Source organism: Melanostigma gelatinosum (genome assembly GCF_949748355.1).
Source record: "Melanostigma gelatinosum genome assembly, chromosome: 14".
Lineage (NCBI taxonomy): Eukaryota > Metazoa > Chordata > Actinopteri > Perciformes > Zoarcidae > Melanostigma > Melanostigma gelatinosum.
The window spans coordinates 19,723,786-19,743,043 of NC_136647.1; the positions used below are offsets into that span (position 1 = coordinate 19,723,786).

Below are 19,258 nucleotides of genomic sequence, written 5' to 3' on the forward strand. Positions count from 1 at the left end.
CGCATGCAGGCTCATTAGAATACACCGCCCTCCATCCGAGTATCTCCACCCACGGCTTCAGACCTACCTTTGCAAATGTGCACCATATTTTCCTCGCTAGCCAATGAGAGCAGGCTGGGCTTTTTTAAGTGAGGGGAGCTTAAAGAGACAGAGGGACAGTACAGTTATATTCAGACAGACAGACGGAGAAAAATAGTGTGTTTTTTGAACATCAAAGCATGTAAACATGTTCTAGTAGAAAGCCCAAATACAAGTATGAACCTGAATTCAGCAAATCAGGACATCTTTTACAGCTCTGATGCATTCTCCGCTCCATCCTCCAGCTGCTCGACAAATTGGTACTGAAAAAAAACAGTTTTGTCCATTTTTATTTTGAATTAATTCCAACCTAAACCACTTAAATGCATGACGAGTCCTATTTATGACTCCGCAACTTGGAAGTAGGAATTAGGAGCTGCTGATGAGTACTTGAAGTCGGCATAAGTAGTCCTTCATCATCCTGGAACTAAGCGGCAGGCTTTAATGATTATGGCAAGTAATGGCTTCAGGGGGAGGAGGAATATGTGAAAGCTCATATTTGCATGTGTTGAGTCATTGCTGGAAAGTTCTTATCTCTTTTTCGCTTTTCATCAGATCCACATTCCCTGACGGGGTAGAAAGAAAATCAATTTCCCTCCATTCCCTTCCGCCTCATTTCCCTGCTTTTGATAACACGGTAGACCATATCCTCTCAGTAATTCGTCTACATAGGAATTCCGTTATTCCCAATGAATTGTCTGTGATGTTTGATTACTCTCAGTCCGTTGGTGATGTAACTTAACGCCATGAAATGGAGTGTAATAATGGAGCCTCATTTTCACAGGATCTCGGCTGTGCTGCTTCCGATAAGGGCACTCTCATCACTATTGTAGAATTACGACATGCCATCTCCCAGCTAATTCTCTGTAATGTCACCATTAGTTACCCTGTCATCTGACAACGGGTCATGTACCAATGCAATGCACAATCTGCAGGACTACACGCCTTCATATCCGTCTTTGTTGGATGTTATTAAGTGCAGGGTTTATCCTTTTGGTTCCTGACATAACAGCAACAGCTGTGAATAGCAAACAGAGGGGCGGCTGTTTTTACTCCGTTTGTTTGGCAAATCAGAGGGCTTGTGCTTGAGATGCATATTGGACTCAGTATTGGTATTGGCTATGTATTAAACAAAACACTGGATGGATTATCAGGAAGTAATACAATTTACAGTCCAACTGTTGGCAAGCTACTAACCCTGAAAACCATATTAATACATAGCCAATATCCGTGTGACTTTAAGAGAAGTAGTGAAATGTCTTGAATAACAAGTGTGATGTGTGAGTGTTGCGACAGAACAACAAACTTGATAAACCACTTGCTAAGCCGTGGAAATAAGAACCCAGAAGAAAAGTGTGGCGGAGAACAAAGGAACAAAGCAACGTCATTTACTCCAAACAGCAACAGAATTCGACTGATATTGGAGAACATTGTAGCAACGTTGAGTGCTGGGTGACCAACCCATTCCTCTGGAGGATTTAGATTCTACATCTGGAGCCTTTCTAAACACTGACAGACCACAGTACTATCTCTGTAACGGTTGTTCCACATCTGTACGACCACATGTCACTTGGAAGTACTGCAGAGGAGTTTCACAGCTGACACAAAGCTGAGCCGTCGAGTCAATTAGGTTTTAATTCATTTATGGTGTATTATAATTTGACACATGCATCAAGTATGGAGATTTACCAGAATAGGCAGCTAGTTTAAGCATGCATATGAAAGGAGTGACTATTAATAGCCTTTTAACATGGTGTCGGCAAGAGAAATGAAAATATGTTATTGAGCCATCTAGCTGGTACAGTGGTTTTCAATCAGAATCGTTTATTTGCCAAAGTATGCACATACAAGGAGTATACAAGAGCTCTGTACTATAAGATAAGAATGAAATCATGTCTTTCTACGCACTGCAGATGACTTTGATGGAACCTGAACATATTGCAGTGTTTTCCATGAACTATCCGACTCTAGGGAGGCTTGCCTCAGTTCCATAATGGAAACATTTTTACACTTCCTTTACAACGGGTGTGGTCTGCGCAGTCTTCCCGGAGAATTCAACATGGCGGTTGAGTGACAGCCGCTCTGTGAGGGAGGATCCCCTCGTGGGTCCTTTACTCTGTGGCAGTGAGAAGTGACGGGCTCTAGGTCTGCTTGGAAAGGCCCGGGGGGGTGAAGGTGGCTCTCAGCCACGGCCGAGCGCTTCACAGCACCTCGGCAGTGGGCTTTATTGTTCGCTGCGTCCTCTCTCCCTGCAGGGAGGGACGGGGCCCCCTGTTTCCGGCGGGACAGTCAACTGTGGTGGGCTGTCCTCAGTGAGACAGCGATGCAGCAAGTCGGCAACCCACCCGTACCCGTCTTGCTTACTGTTGCGTCCCTTTTCTTTACCGGTCTAGGGGATGATTAGGGACTAACACAAAACAGCCCAAAAACTGGCCAAGCACCATCTCAAATGAAGAACTGTATGACAAATGCCAACACGAAAGCATGGAGACCATCCTAATGAGAAGAAGATGGGGATGGATAGGACATGTGTTGAGAAAAGATCTTGCTGGTATCACAAGAACAGCCTTACATTGGACACCAGAAGGGAAAAGAAAAAGAGGCCGACCAAGAAACACATGGAGAACAACTGGAGAAGGAGATGCAGAGCCTCAACCACTCATGGGGCACCATCCAGCGACTCGCCCAGGACAGACAGGAGTGGAAGACTTTTGTTGCTGCCCTACATGCCAAGAGGCATAAAGGGAAATGATGACAAAACAGCGCAAATTCTAAAGAAATACTTCCACATGGAGTTTAACCGTAAACACTATTTATTTCACTCGCATACATTCCAACTATTGAGTCTTTACACAGAGTGGGAGAGGATGGGACAGGTGTGGTTGTGCCAAACAATCAAAGTCAATAGAACAAAACTAAGCCTGACTAACTACCCTACAAAAACAAAATGGCTTTTCTAGCTTCTCTAAATGTTACTCGATCAAAACCAAATACAGAGGGGGCACCGACCAATAAACCTAGTGTATCTAGACACAGAAAACTGTGTGTACCAGTGTACAGGGTACCCCAGACTCACCCACTGTCCACAACCTCTCACCACAAACAGTAATGTGTAGTCTCAGCATCGACAGAAAACAACAAAGTGAAGACCAGCTGAACTCCTGAGGCTTCCTGCTTTATTCTTGGCTCCCCCTCTGCCCCACAAGTGGAACTCAGTCAGCTGATTGACACTGAGGGAGAGAGGAAGAAGGGAGGGCAGGAGGGGAGACAACACGTAACACCATGCTTTGTGGGTGTGACTGTTTGACCGTGTCATCACCAGTGTTTAACTTGAACATGTCAACATTTTTTTCTAGGGGGTCATACCTTCAGACCCCCTTCGAGGGTCTGAGGTCCACCCACCACAGTCTCAGATTCCCGTGGGAAACTTCTATCATGTAATCAGAGATAAGCTGCATATGGTCCATTCCAATAAAACATCTCTAAGCTCTCAGTGGACCTGCAAAGTAAATGAGTTAATCAATTATACATAAATGGCTTCTTTTGATAATGTGAAGGGGACTGCTGATGCGTGAAACATCACAGCTAATGGGTACGTTTTACAATTGAACACTTTCTTTTACAACCACAATAGTGCTCAATGAAGCATACCCATGGTTGAGAATTAATGTTTATGTATCTAAAAAAAGAATAAAGTCTGATCTTGACATATTGACAGACTGCCCTGCATTTCCCTCTTGAGTGATGACCATGGAACCATGGCAACAGCAGCGCGGTAGAAAGAAGAGATGGACAGAAAGACCAGAGGCTGTTTTCTCTTTCTACTGTTCCGATTTCATGGAAGGGCTGAACCAGCTGTTAGGACGCGGAGAGTTTCGCCAGATATGAGAGCCCCGAAATCTATCTGATAACATCAGAACGCGTTCTCTCCACTGCTTTGCATTACATGCGCTCAAAAGGCAAACACCCTGCAGCAAGTTTGGATTATTCCATTCTTCCACCGCACATCACCAGTTCACCACTGTCTCTGTGATGCACCTCCACTTGAATCCAGATAGTTCTCAAGTGGATGTCCCTTGACCGTGAGCTCAGCCTCTACTGCTCTTTCATCAGACGAAGCCTCCGTCTTAACCAGATCCATCTGGAAACTCCTCTTAACCGGCTGCACCGGCAGGGATCCAGGGTGAAAACGAGGTATTGATCCTCTGACCTTACAAGCCACTTGATAGGAAGGAGTAGAGCTACAGATACAAGTTACAATGTACTGCCGGAGAAAACTGGATGTGCTTCAGAAACACTTTACAGGGTCTCACACTGCCAAACACAATTAGTTTCTGATGCTCGGTGTACGAATGAATGAGTGCTGTTGTCCTCACTGAATGCAAATGTGAAGATATTCTGTGTGTAAAAACACAGGCTGCTTCCCTGGTGCATACTCTGAATCACATACAGTAGAGTGTAAAAGGAAATGGTGGAAACTGATCACTGTCAGACTTGGCCCAGATGAGCAGATGGAGACAGTTTCTCAGAGGAAACCCGCAGGGAAGGCCAGACTCCATCGTCCTCTTCCCTGTCCTCTTGACGCTGCCGGCTCTTTGCCACTGCGGGCTGAGGAGGTGGCAGTCTCAGCCTGCTTTCCCTGTCGCCCCAGGGCAGGCAGAGAGAGAAATAGCCATCTGTGATTTACTCAGAATCTGGGCATCTTTAGCCACGGGCTCGGGGAACATCTATACATGAATATATACGAAGAGCGTTCCTAATCTCTGCTTGAACGCTTTGCCAGCGAGCTTGACTTTATATTACGTTACCATGTGAAACACCATTATACGGTTTCCTGGAATAAACCGCATGTCTAGACCATGTCCCCTACCCAGACACAGCCCTCAGTGGCTGCCAGGAGAGATGGAATAATTGAACCCTGAGCAGGACAGCGAAAGCACAGCGATGGCACACCAACAATGGGTCCAGCCTCTGTGTCTCTTTGTCTGATATTTATACACGAGCAAACTGGCCTAAAGCTGTGTGGCATGCTGGGATACTTCTGTGGTGTGCTGGCACCCTCTGCTGCTAGCGAAGGAGAATGCTTTGGACCTCATTTAAGATGTGCTCGCCTTCCACCGCCTGCTGCTCACACTGGTATTTTTGACTCTTATATTGAATACTCTTTCTTCCTTATTAGCTGCTATGTAGCGTTGCAGGGTTGATCTTTTCTCCAGTTCCACAGGTCCATGCGGCGTGACTGGCTCATTGGTGAGTAGCTGTAATGTAGAAAGGGGCAGCAAGCAAGCGACATTTAATATATCCTATCTCCTGAAAAATATAGCAATATTACCCACAAATAGTTCACGTTAAAGGCCATGTCCAGAACAAAGTATCATTTTCATTACAGTACACACCTCTGGGTTTTACCCCTTTAAGTTCTCAGTGAGCTTTAGTTGATGTAGGCACAGTGACACACACTCATAGTCGCTCTCACAGACACACACACATTCCCTGTCTCTCTGACTCTCTTATTACTGTCTATCTCGGAGCCAATTTGCTGTCATGTCCTGTGATGCAGGGGAACTGGTTGGCGATAATGATGCTAAAATAAGTAGAGCTGATTATACAGTGGCACATTGGAACAATGCAGGGCTCCCTCCACACAACAGTCATTTCTGCAGCAGAAAGCTGCCACTCTGCAGGGATCAACGTGCGTGGACACAGCCTTGTTAGTGTAAAAGGCTGAAGCGCCATGTGTACTGTGTGTGTGTGTGTAGCCGAGGCTGTCTCTTCTGTGTAAAGCAGATATTCTGTGTGTGTGTGAATGTCACACTTCAGAGCTAACTGGGTATAATGAGCAAAACATATTGCAGCGGAAGGAGTTCTTTTGATTGTCGTCAGTTGTTGACATGCAGTGTGGTATCGGTAGCTAGCTACACTGTGTAAGGTAGGAGCAGATGATTTACATCCTTAAAAATGTCTCATTCATCCCAACGGCAGTTTTTATATGGGGGAAAGCTTAATATGTCATTTATATCCACTGCATAACATGCCGATTCTAAGCAGGGCTTATGGAAAGTAATAGTCTTTCAGTAGAATCATATCCTCATGAAGTAATGCATCAAGATATCATGATGTAGAATTAGGCCTTTTGAATTGATAAGTACATACTAACTCAAGTTTAATGAAAGTATTTACCATGTGATTATTTATTTATTGAATTATCAGAAAACGTGCTATATTGAGATATATAGTGTCATCGAGATATGAAATGACCTCCAGTATATTGTGATGAAAGATTTTGGCCGTTTGACCAAGCCCTTCTTCTAAGTGGAATATATAGAAGCTGCGTTACTTGCCTGTGTGTTTTAGCATTTTTGCAAATAATTACCCTGCAGAAGTTGATCGCTGAAAACTCAGCGATTGATGTTATTATTTTCAGTGAATGTATTATTTTTAGGAATACAGTTGTAGAGGGGACTTACTAGAACTGGAGTAGGCATTTCTAACATTGAGAAATTGTTTAGTTTTGTACAGACACAAGATAAAAACAAAGCAAAATAACAAATGACGTTAATGCAAAAGTTAATAAAAAGTGAAATATATGAGTAAAATATAGAATTGTAAGATTTTAGAATTTAGGTCTTAAATGGGTTTTTATGGATAATTCCATCACTATCTATATTGTTTTTTTTGATTATAAAGGCTTTAATTTGGCAATTTAACAAAATGTTAACCCAAATATCTATATACAAATAATCACGTGGAATCAAATCATCGTTATGAAGCTGCACAAAGCCTCGTGCTGAACTGTGCAAGTCATTTCAGAATGTGCTGCTATGTATTTTATAGTATGAGTGATCTTTCCATCTTCCAGTATAATTATAATCATAACGTTGCATTCCATTGATCATTTATTTCACCAAGAATCTTTGATCCATTATAATAATCCTGCTTCCTCCAGTAGGAGCAGTACATGCAGGTCATGTGTGAATACAGTGTTCAGAGATCCAATGTGGTCGACCCATGAGGTGATGCAATAACACGCCGCCCTCACATTGTGAAGGGTTAAGAGCAACCATCATTATTTTTGAAATACAGATTTGGCTTTGTACAGAAGGTGAGCCTCACACAGATCAATATGTCAGTACTAATAGGATGCAACGTGCTTTACATCACTTTGATAGCCCCCCCCCCCCCCCACTAACCTTGATTCAAGTGTCTTTGGCTCACTGCCATCTCTTTGAGTTGACCCGCTAAGAGCCGTGGTGGAGATGGCTGCTTCCCTGACTCGCCTCCAGCTATACAATACACTGACACAAGACTGTCAGAAGAGATGGTGGAGAGGAACAAGCCGAGCAGCGGGGAGGGTGTAGTGCGTGTCAGGGAGCACGCATGTGTTTGTGTGTGCGTGTTGTGATGTTCGGATGTGAGTCAGAGGCCACGCACAGCATATCCTTGTACAGCCCCCCCCCCCCCCCCCCCCCCGGATGCATTTCCCCTGTCAATGCTACACATGTAGTTCAAAGGTTACAATCAATAATTTGTACTCTCCACCCCTCTCAAAGAGATGTGGCTCAACCCACGGTAATGGCTGCTGCTAAGGACCATGGGTGATGGGATGCGGTCTATTTTTCAGGCATGTTTCAAAGTTTTTAATGGCGGCGCTCCCACATGAGAACCCCTGTGTGGATTGTGGTAATGGCAAGCAGAATGAGCAGGCGTCCTCTCCGTACTCTGGAATCATGAGTGTTATAGCTCCGAGGATATTATCCTCTGGTCCCAGGCTGGAAATTAAAAAAGACGGGCCGAGAGGTCCACCAATAGCAAGTTAGAGGAACAGATAGACACGCTCTGGTATTTATTTGTGCTGCACTGATCTGGCTGAGCCTGGCTGGGCCATATCAGTGTGACCTTTAAAGGTTACTCCTGTTTTCATTACATCATTGTCACATCTGGTTTAAATGTTGTAATTACCACAAATAAGGGTAGTGTTAGGGACACTGTTAGGGAAGCTCTATCTCACACCAAATTGACCAAATAATTGTTATGTCTCAAACACAATACTTCCACCTCTTCCCTTCTCCTTCCCTGCTGTCACTCTGCAAGCATTGTTCTCAATGAGTTTCAGTTGAGGTCAGAGGCTGCAGCTGGTAAACAGTAGAGAGTTGCATTGCCAGGCACCAGCTTTGGTCCCTGTTTACTGTCTGCTGATGTCATTCACATGCACCGCAACAGGGAATAAACTGGCACCGCTTTGTTTACATTAACAACTGTGAAATGGTCATCGTGAGCATTTAGCTCAAAGCTCTGCAGTCTTGCACAGCTGCTGTCGTTTGTTTTTCATCAGTTTCTCACTCAATGCATGTGCCAGTGTAAAGTGTGCCTTGCTCTGTCGTGGCAGTGAGCTAGACCTCATTATGTTTTCTACACATGAATTACAAGTGATTTGCAGCAGCATTCGTTAAGCGAAACGATGTGAATTAAGGTCTTGATTGTTGAGGATAGCAGCTGCGATGTAAAAAATAGTACGTGAACCGAAATCAACAGTCAGTGCACCCCGCGTATCATTATCTTCATCAATAGATTAAGTAATTGCAAGATGAAAGAGCCTTACACCGGAGATTCCTCATCCGCGATGCAGTCAAAAGCCCAGATGCAGCTTCCAGTGCAGTAGGTCACAGTGAGTACAGAGAGTTCTCTCCCTGGGATTGTTTGTTTGTTCGTTACTTATCCCGCCCACTCAAGCTTCTAATTATGATATTGCATTTTATTTTCTGTTCCTTACCCCAGTAGATTTGTTTAACAGCTTGTGCTTAATCGCCTTGATATTTCTGTCTGGCTTCAAGAGACACACTTTCACACAAGGACACTTGGACACACACACACACACACACACACAGCAATCAGGTGAGGATTTACAAAGGCGGGACAAGTTCCAGTAGACTATTCTGTAATGTTAGAGTTACTGAAGGTCAACCTTTATCACATTTACTGTTACAGTTTCTTTTTCTTGCATTTTGCAAAATACTTTTTTTGTTGCGATTTGAAATGAGCCCATGGATTTGTCCCCTCTCAGTGATGTAAATGAGTATTACTGTGCATGAGGACACGTCTAGTGTTGGATCTGTCCTGTCTCCACTCAGCTTGTCACAGCTGGCTCCACACACTAGACTGTAGCAGAGTTTATTGTCGGAGAACTCCACTGGGCAAAGTGCGTGTTCTCTGGAATGCACATTGCTAAAGGACATACTTCACGGGCACTTGAAAGGCCAGCGGCAGTAACGTTAACTGGGATAAACGGCAGGGCGACTGGGATGTACTGACACTCCCTCACAGACTCTCACCAAAGAGCCACCAGCCCGGCTACACTACAGAAACACCCACACTGTGACTCTCTCAAAGAGCGCTACATGTGCTTCTGGTGGCTGTCACCAGACTGCCGGGCTTTCCAGCCGAGAAGTGAAGAGTGTGAAGGTAGTTGGACACGGCTGTTACCTGTAAGACCCACAGTGTCCCACTCCACACGGCCACAAAGCCACAAAGCCCACTGTCGTTGCTCCTCCAACTCCTCTGTTGCATTTGTTTAGTCTCTGTGGCTCAGTGTCTTATGCATACTTTATATTTAAAGTAAAAAAAGAGATGACTGTCACTTTTCTAAAGAAAAGTAACTGCCTCTACATGTATGCATTTGTCCCTACATATAAATGAATATGAGCATAGATCTCTGCATATGTCTCTTCCATCATAACGGAGAGAGACGGCCCCGTCCACTGTTCAGATAAGAAACCAACGAGCAATCTGCTCATAAGTGATCCGATGTTGAAGGGCTTGTTTTGGTTCATTGTCTCAGTCATGACTTGGATCTTTTAGCAGTCCTGAGTAGAGCTGTTTGCTTGTGGAAGGATGCTGTTGAGTTGAAATCCATGTTGTGATTTAACAACTGTCTGCGCTCTTTTTCTGGCTGCCAGCAGGTACCTTTACTTGTTTTTTGGTGATTCACTCTGTGATTTTCATGCGTTTGTCCTCCTGTCAAACTCCCCCGCTCTCTTTTGTTCTGGTAATATTTCGGATGTGTTGTCGTCCGGGGGTGCACATGTAAAAGATTTGACTAGCAGCAGTCTAGCTGCTACCCCGCTTCAAGCCATCCTGTTGTTGGACTTTTGCCTCACAGCTCCCAACCGGCCCCCCTACACACCCGGCCCCTAGTTTCTCCTGTCTGTGAGCAATTAATCTTTGTTTATTTCTGCTTCCTGCTTTCATCTCATCCGTGCTTTGACCAGCCGATGCTGGAGCAGCCGGGTCTGTGGGCTGCTTCCCTCGCAGAACAAGAGAGCAGAGGGTGAATGCGTGCGAAGGCGTTTAGGTAGGGTGGAGGTGAACTGAAACATCATGGAGCTGGCATTGACTCATGCATCTGAAAGTCATTGGAACATGGAATCATTTCCTCTCCTCTTCCTCTTGTGTATTTCTCTCTGGAGCTTATTGTTTCCCCTCCTCAACCAGAGCCCTGTCCAAACCGCCCGCTGACTTGTGTTTGGAAATGAGTTCCAAATGAAGTCCTGGCTCGGGACTCAGACAGACGGTGTGTGTGTGTGTGTGTGTGAGAATCTGTATTTGCATGCTGGTATCCACCTGAAGTCATCTCCAGGCTTTTACAAGGTCCTGGTTACATGTAAACACACTACATCATGGCACTTGGCTCTTGTAAGTGTTTAGTTTATACAGAAGGTCTTCAGCTCCTCACGATGCCAACAGTGTGACCGTGTCCTCCTGTGACCTGGATGCTTCCTTGGTTGCCTGTAGGGAGCTTTCCATGAACAGTTATGAATCAAACAAGCAAGGATTCCTTTATACACTATGTGATCTCTGTCTGAATGTCACCTTTTTGTGAGGTTGCTGCTGTTTTTGTTGCAGAAAAGCAGGCAAGCTTTAGCCCCGCTAGTGTCACGGTGCATTGTCTGTCTGTCGATCGAAATATCTCAACAACTATTGGATGGATTGCCATGAAATGTTGTACACACATTTGTGGTCCCCAACGGAGGGATCCTACCGACTTTGGTGATCCTCCTTTGTGGGACGTTGCCTCTAGCGCCACTGCAAGGTCTAGGATGTGTAATCGTCAGTCAGGTGCAGACGCCACAGGACGCAGTATGGCCATACTTCCTCCTTTGTTAGTTGGTGCTCAACTGGTTTTACAGTTGATATTTAAGAGGCATTAAACCACTAGTATGCCCAGATACAGGTTTGCATCTTAGTTTTTATTTTTATTTCATCCCACTACAAACATGTTTTAAAATGATAAACAAATACGCTACATTTCATCTCCTGCCAGTCGGCTTGCAGCCCTCCTAAAACAGGACATCCGGGTTATTACTGAACCTCATGGGCCTTAATACAAGTAGCCTCGCTGCGTTAAAGCAAAAGTAATTTGTGCCGAGGCAACCTGGTGCTATAATCCCCACTATTAGCAGGAGGAGGTGGGGGGGGGGCTGCTAACATGATTTCCTGGCTGTGGCCCAGATGGGACTCAGGCTTGTATTATCTGGCCATCAGAGAGAGTCAGCCTCTACTCTAATATCTGTGTGTGTTAGGAGAGCAGGAAATGGCCTTTTGTGTTGCTGGCCAATACAGCCCGCGGACAGGAAGAGAGGAAACATGCACTGTGTCGTGCCATGTCGGGCGACTGCCTCTCTGTGCGTGCAGCAATATTACAGAGAGGAGGAAGTCTAAGACTCGCAGACAGAATCAGCTCTTTTAACTCCTTCGCTCCCTCACTCACCGTTCTTACTGGAGGTAGAGGCTAATTGGGGTCTGACAACCTAGGAAATATTGCTCTTCCTTCTCTCCCCTAATCTTTCCTTTTGTCTCTCCTCTTACCTTACATTTGAATTTGTAAGACACCCGCGTTTAACAGAGCAGCGCTGTGTTAGCCCCCGAGAGCTTAAAGATTAAAGCAACCTCTTAGAGCAGGGGTGTCAAACTCATTTCCACTCTGGGCCACATCAGCATCACGGTCGTCCTCAAAGGGCCGGTTGTAACTGTAAGACTGTATAACTAACTTCTCCCTGACATATTGTTAAATAACTCTCTCTGCATTTGATTATTGTTTATTCAAGTGTAAACATATTGTACATGCAGTTATATAAATGAAAAATTATATTTAAACACATTTCTGTTATTACAACATAAATCATTTTAATTGAGGGTTAAGAAACCCACATGACTCTATCAAAGATCAAACTATTAAAGCAAATAACAAAGACAAATATCAAACACAAGTTATGACATTAACTTTGTTCAAAGCTGTGTGTGTCACCTCTCTGCATCACTAATGTTCCTCCCTGTCGTCGTCCTGTGCATGCAGCTACATCCAAGAGCTGCTCACTGAGAGTCAGGTCTGATGAACATGGATAGATGATGTATCCGTGTTGTCTGTGCTTTCATCAACAGATAATGAAGAAGACGAGTACCTGCTCGTCTCTTAGCGAGCTGTGTTGTTAGATTGCTGCTAGTTCATCAACTCGTCTGCGATGGTGTTTCTTCACAAACTGACATTTGTAAAAGTCTGTATCTGGTCGGAGCTCTGCTCACATCCTTCAGCATGCACTGGGCTGTAGCTGTGTGAATATATTCTGCTGTGATTGCAGTCTGCCTTTTAATTCTTGGACAGTTTGATGTTTTTCTTGGAGGCTAAATTTAGCTCCGTGTTTGGTGTCAAAATGCCGACGTGAATTGTATCCTTCATCACCGACACGCCTCATAACACAGAAGACAGACCCATTTGTTCTCCTTGAAGCACAAACATGTATTCGCTTTCACATCTTTCATTACATTTTCTTCCCTCTGCATCAATTTTTCTCTTCGTGGACATTTTGGGATTATTTGTCGATCTTTTTCAATCGTTGGAAAACCTCTTTTCGGGCTGTTGCCTCTCCTGTCCACCTGTTGTGATAGTTTTAATGTCGGTACACAGACAACATGCAATCTCATAATTTCAACTTTCTATCTCATAATTTCGACCATGGGGATACTTTTATTTTCAAGTCTAACTTAATTATTTTTCCAAAAAATAAAAATAAAAAAATCTTTTTGTAATTTTTGCTGGCGGATTCGCGGGCCACATAAAATGACGTGGCGGGCCGGATTCGGCCCGCGGGCCTTGGGTTTGACACATGTGTCTTAGAGCATTTAAGGAAGTGGAAGGAACCTTTTTTTTGAAGGGGTTTGCTGTTTTCTCCTTCGTACTCGCTCATTTGTTTTATTTTGTGCCAGCAGGTTGAATGGAAAATTGCAGCAGGGCTGAGGCTCCGGGGTGGTTGAACATCTGGGCTGCTGTTGCTAAGAGAGAGAGAGGGGGGGAGATGAGTTTGCCGCTCGCTTGAACCCAGACAGACAAACATAGGAATTTACTCTGTTTCACATTCCTCCATGTGTCATGCACAAGGACACACTTGGATGAGCATTTACACCCACCAATGTCAAGTACGCAGACACGGGCATGTCCATACAAAACACACAGTTGTGTCTGAGCCCCCCGAGGAGCAGAGGTGCCTCCAGCAGGAAAGCGTCTGCAGGCAGGCAGCTCCAGGGCCTCTGTAGGCTTCTGAAGCTGCTCCTCTGTTTGGCCTTGTGGGAAGGGGGGGATCCAACAAGGGAGAAATCAAAATAAATGATACCATAGAACCACAGGCACCTTTCAGATGCATTATTGTGTGAGATACTTGGAGCATGAACACCCATTTCTTCCTCCTTGGCCTCTCCTGCCTGCTGATGAAGCCGAGCGGAAACAATGTTTCTTAAGCATGTGGTATTCCACTCTGCTGCCCCTGCAGTTAATTGTTTTGATATGATCTCTGTACACGCTATGTTTAATTGTTTAACTAGAGATCCAAGAGGATCTCAACATAACCGTGTTATATCCTGCAAGAGTGCATTATAGCCCATAACACACTATCACCAGAGCAATGACATCATCTTTTCAGCCTTGTCAAGTGTCTGTGTAGTGTCTAAATACACACCACCCCCCCCCCCCACCCCCCCCCCTCCCACCCCCCCCTCCCCACCCCCCCCACCCCAAGCGTCTTTTGGGTATCAGCCCTCGGAGCTCTCGCGGCTCTGTTATCCGGGCACAGCGATGGCCATCAGGGACATGGGCAGGCGTAGGCATGTGTGTGGGAAGTGAGCAGGCAGGCAGGCTGTCACTAAGCATTACAGCGCTACAGTCTCCCCGTGGGTGACGTGAGGGGAGTGGAAAGTGAGAAGACGAGCGAGAGATGGAAGAGTGAGCGGGAGAATACAAGAGCGGAGCAAACAATATACAGCAGCCCACACACCAAAACACACAACCGTGAGTCTAAGAAAGCTGCTGTTTGTTTTTCTTTTCATTAGACCGACCGCTGACGATAAGCTCTTCTGACAATACTTCACTGCTGGCCTCTGGAAAGAGAATCCAAAGTGAAAGGATGCTAAGAGGTAAAGAGAAGTGTGAAAGACTCCTGGGCAGAGAAGACAAAAATAGTCGGTTCATACCGTTCACCTGGTGGGTTGCAGATCAGTAAATAAGGCTCCATCACACCAGTCCTCTCTACTGCAGAAAGCTGGGATAGCAATGTTCCACACTGCTGCATTTGGCTTGTTTTAGGAGCCCACATGACCTATGGTAGCTTGGTACTATTTAATGGTGTTCCTACCGGAAATATTTGAAAGTGAAACCTACGGTATGGCAGCACTCATCTGCACAGGAACATAATAACACCTGAGAAAGAGCTTTCCTGTTACAGATTTGTAAGGTAATTGGACAAATCAATTACCGGTAGCTGAAGAAGTCTTTGTAACAAAGTTGTTTTTTGGTCAACCTTACAGCACCTGTCTGTTAATCACATAACAGTTGACCCCAGGCTTCAATTTGTGCAGATAGCAAACGATCCGTGGGTTAAGTGCAACTTTCATAAGCATGACTGGTGTACGAGATGCAGTCAAAGCAAAATGTGAGTTTCCCCTGTTGTCCCACAATGATAAAGGGTTCTGCCAGACGTTTTTCCTGCGCTGGCACGAAGCGTTTGGCTCAAAGGTCTGGCCCAGGGAGGCAATGTTTCCATGGATGCTAACACAGCTATTGTCACTCCAGAGTCTGATTGCCTTTGTTTATAACCCACTGCTGTCCTGTGATAGAGGAGTTGCCTCAGTGTAACTCAGGGGCTGCCAAATTTGGCTAAACCCTGTGGGATACAGGAGCCCGTTCTAGGTGGCAGACATCTCAAGCAGGAGTCAAAGGTGACATGATTATATACACGGCGGTATTGTGTGCATGGGGTCGGGGCCCATGTGTGCAGAGGGGAGTGGCAGAATGTAAACATCGGCTGGGTGGCCCAGTCTCTGCTCTGGCTGTGGCCTTTTTAGTGCTTAAGCCTTCACAGTAGGCGACTGGCTTATTAGAGGGCCAGTTCATGATGTCAGTGCTGAAACCCAGCGCCCCTCCTGCACGTACACGGATTATTATCTAACATATTAGATGAGATCGATTTATCATGAACGTGTCACAAATGCTGAGAAAATAAAACACTATTAGCCCATAAAATGAAAAAGTAAACATTCTAAATACTTAATCAACTAAATAAAGCAGGGGTGTCAAACATACGGCCCGCGGGCCGGACCCGGCCCACCACGTCATTTTATGTGGCCCACGAATCCGCCAGCAAAAAAAAAAAAAAAAAATTTTTTTTTTTTTTTTTTTTACAAAAATTTAAAGTTAGATGTGAAAATAAAAATATCCCCATGGTCGAAATTATGAGATAGAAAGTCGAAGTGATGAGATGGCATGTTGTCTGTGTTCCGACATTAAAACTATCACAACAGGTGGACAGGAGATGCAACAGCCCATAAAGAGGATTTCCAACAAGTTTCTCAACATGCGTACTTCTCTGTACTGAAACGCCATCAGTCTCAGCCCAAGTACTGTTCCAATTCAAAGTTCACATCGAGCCAAGCACGGCCCTAATGCCCGGATGTGGCTCGCTCTGCCCATTTTACCCGGGATGCATCGGAGGTGACTTGTCTGTACTTGGGACAGCCAAATATCCCAGAATGCATTTTGCACCAGCAACAGGAAACAATGGCGGAGGAGAAATCACACAACTGGAAGTACGTGTTGTGGAAGTCACAGATATCCCGGGAAACTAAACTAACTATGTTAGGAGTACCGTAGTTACATTTACACCGTCTTACATTTACAACCGGCCCTTTGAGGGCGACCGTGATGCTGATGTGGCCCCAGAGTGAAAATGAGTTTGACACCCCTGAAATAAAGGAATACATTTGTTGTGCCTCACAGTCCAGAGAGAGACGAGGCCTCAGGAATTATAGCTGGGTTCACAGTGTGATATTCAAATGATGATGCAATGGCTTCCATAACATTCTACTACTTTATTGATCGAAGTGAGCTTTTGTGTCTCCAGTGTTTGTAGGCTGGCTGTCATTTCCTGACATCTGCCTCAAGCTGGAGTTGAGTCACAGTACACAAGTTCAGAAGTTACTCAGTTTACCTTCTGACTGTACTTTACTACCCAGTCAGTAGTATGTGTTATAGAGCACAGCATGCTGTTGACCCTTACATTCACAGTATTTACTCAATGCGACAATGCTTTGAATTCATCTCTCTGTGTATTTTGAACGACAGTTACCGAAGCATACACCTGCTCCGAAGCTTCCTGAAAACATGTTTTCTCACTCAGCTTCTCACAATCAGTTGTTTTTTTGGCCAAAGAACAGTTTGGCTTTTTTCATGTGACAGATTACTGTGTTTGTCTTTTTGTCTGTGGACATCTCACTGGTTGGATGTAGGTGGAGCTCGGTCGGAAAAACCTGATTGGCATACGTCTGTGTACCAATCACAATTCAACAACATCTTAATCAAAATATGATGACAGCTGTGGTGTTGTTTGCTTTTACTTTGCTAACATTGCTCTGTCTGCTTGAGTTATCAGTATCAACAGTATCTACTTTATATGGTGATAACATGAACAAGTTGTGTTTACTGTGTAGCTTGCTGCACTGCCAAACACATCAATTAATGCAGGTCTATGTTCAGTTTTTGGAGAAATGTATAAAAGACGAGAAATGCTCTGAAACAGTCCTGCAAGGATGATGGATTTTTGTAGGCTGATCCAGAAGTTAATATTCCCTTTGGATTATTGGAGGAAATAAACAAACCTTTATTATACTTGCACATTTTGTTCAGCAACATAATCTTCACGGATAAAAACACCCCGATTAGGGCTTTTCAAGCTTAAATGCAAGTGCCACAAGTAAAACGATAACGTGAGGCTATAAAGGAACCCACCACTTCGATGTAACCGCCCTCTTCCAACTCATGCAATATGCGTTTGTGTGACAACCCCGACAACCACTGTACTCTCATACAGCTACTTGTTAAGAAACCGCCTTTTGTAGGACTATCAACAGCTTCAGAATTCACCGAGGGGTTTTATATCGTAGAACAAAAATTCAAATCTCTTCAGCTTGTAAAGACCTTACTTCAGGGATCGAACCAAAACTCCTTCCATAAAAACTAAAAAAGACAGACTTTGATTTCTGACTCAATTCCTGGTTTTAGGGCTCATTTCTGCAGCACTCTATTGGATTGAAAGAGATTTTTATTGGTAAATGGGGCCCATTAAAAAAAACAAGGTTTTAAAAAAATCATTATACTGTAAAGACCCCAAAAATGTACCAAGTTGGTTCAAATGTGGGATCTTTTAAAGCTGGATTGAAGGCAAGTGAGGCAGTGGTTGGCAGTCCAAATGGACACACGAACAATAATCCTTTTTGCAACACTTATAAATATTTGAAGCGCTCATGCAGAGTTGAGCTGTGCCCGGTCCGATCTCGACTTAACTGCATTTGACAGAGCATTTTCCAGGCACATTTGTTCCGCCGTCAGAGTTTATTTGGCTCGTGGGAACGCTGCGCCTTCAGGGTCAGACCAACATCAGGGGCTGCTGTCTGTAGAAATAATAGAGCAGACAGTGTTACTTCACAGAGGGCAGAGAAACGCAAAATTGAAACAGATACAGAAGGGGGTTAAACGAGGTCAGACGGAAAGAGCTTAACGGTGCATAAAAGAGAGCAATAGGAAGCACTGGGGGGAGACATCGAGTGAGCAAAGGGCTAGAAAAGGGGAACATTTAAAAGAGAGAGAGAGAGAGAAATGGAGCATGAAGGATAGAAAGTTAGAGGAAGGAGAGAAGGACAGGGCAGTGAGGGAGGCTGCTGCTTCGGGCTTTCGGGTTTGCTCACATTCTCCTCTGCTGCTGAACACGGCTGAAGTCCATCTGAGGAGCTCTTCTGTTAGCCTTCCAAGCGCACCACGCTGCACCGCCAGGACGAGGGAGTGAAAGCAAGCCGTAGTAGGCTGAGCGAGAGAGAGGCAGCACAGAGAGCAGCAGGATAACGTAGCAGAAAGAGTTGAGTGTCACTGAGCATCGGTCTTTGGTGGAGACGTCGACTTTAACCCGGCACGCTGAATCCGTCAGGATCACAGGACAGGATGATCAAGTCCAGTTGGTTTTATGTCAAGTTCAAATACAACGAGAAGGTAAGTACATATGTTGATTTATTGGTTTTTCTTCTCCCCCTGGGCTGATTCCTCTACTCTGAGTGTCCTTATTGAGCCATGCATGGATACTCTTTCCAGACATTCTTCACCTTCTCTCAGTGGAACTTTGAAACAGAGGCCTGTGGTAAAAAGTATTTCACAGAAAGGCGATACTATTATGTTTAATGCCATTTGATTGATAGCATTGTATGTTTTATTAGCACCTTGCTTACAATCTTTGCAAATTCAGTTCAAAAACATTTGTTTTTCGATAGAGGTGCTGATATTTGCATTTAGTACCCTAGTTGCTGAAGTGTGAACATCCCAGATTTAATTTTCTTACAAATGTCTGGTGAGCACAGCATATAATACAAAATATATCTTGCAATATACCTTAATAAATATAAAGAAATGTAGTGTAACAGAAGCTGCATCCACAGTAAAGTACAGAAACCCTGTTGCAGACATGTTGATGTAAGATGAGGGCATGAGCTTGTCTTGAGATGCAGCTCTGAAGGTGTTTTATGCAGTTGGTGGCGTCTCCGCTGTGTGTGGATGCCATTACTCTGTGAAAGCCAAGCTTCGGGTCAACAGCCAGCACTT

At 44.6% G+C, this 19,258-nt stretch overlaps 1 protein-coding gene across 4 annotated transcripts in view; it reads left to right on the top strand.

The window, feature by feature from the left end:
• The window catches only part of auts2a (activator of transcription and developmental regulator AUTS2 a), a gene marked incomplete at its 5' end in the record, with an annotated part of 301,972 nt that overhangs the window by 74,302 nt on the left and 208,412 nt on the right, over positions 1–19,258 (top strand). Inside the window, one exon of one of the 4 annotated variants that reach the window (XM_079284036.1) lies at positions 18,520–18,655. The exons of the other annotated variants lie outside the window; for them this stretch is intronic. Within the exon in view, the coding sequence (XP_079140162.1) occupies positions 18,608–18,655 (48 nt within the window). Of the gene's footprint in view, positions 1–18,519; positions 18,656–19,258 lie in introns of those variants that run through there. 4 annotated transcript variants of the gene reach the window in all.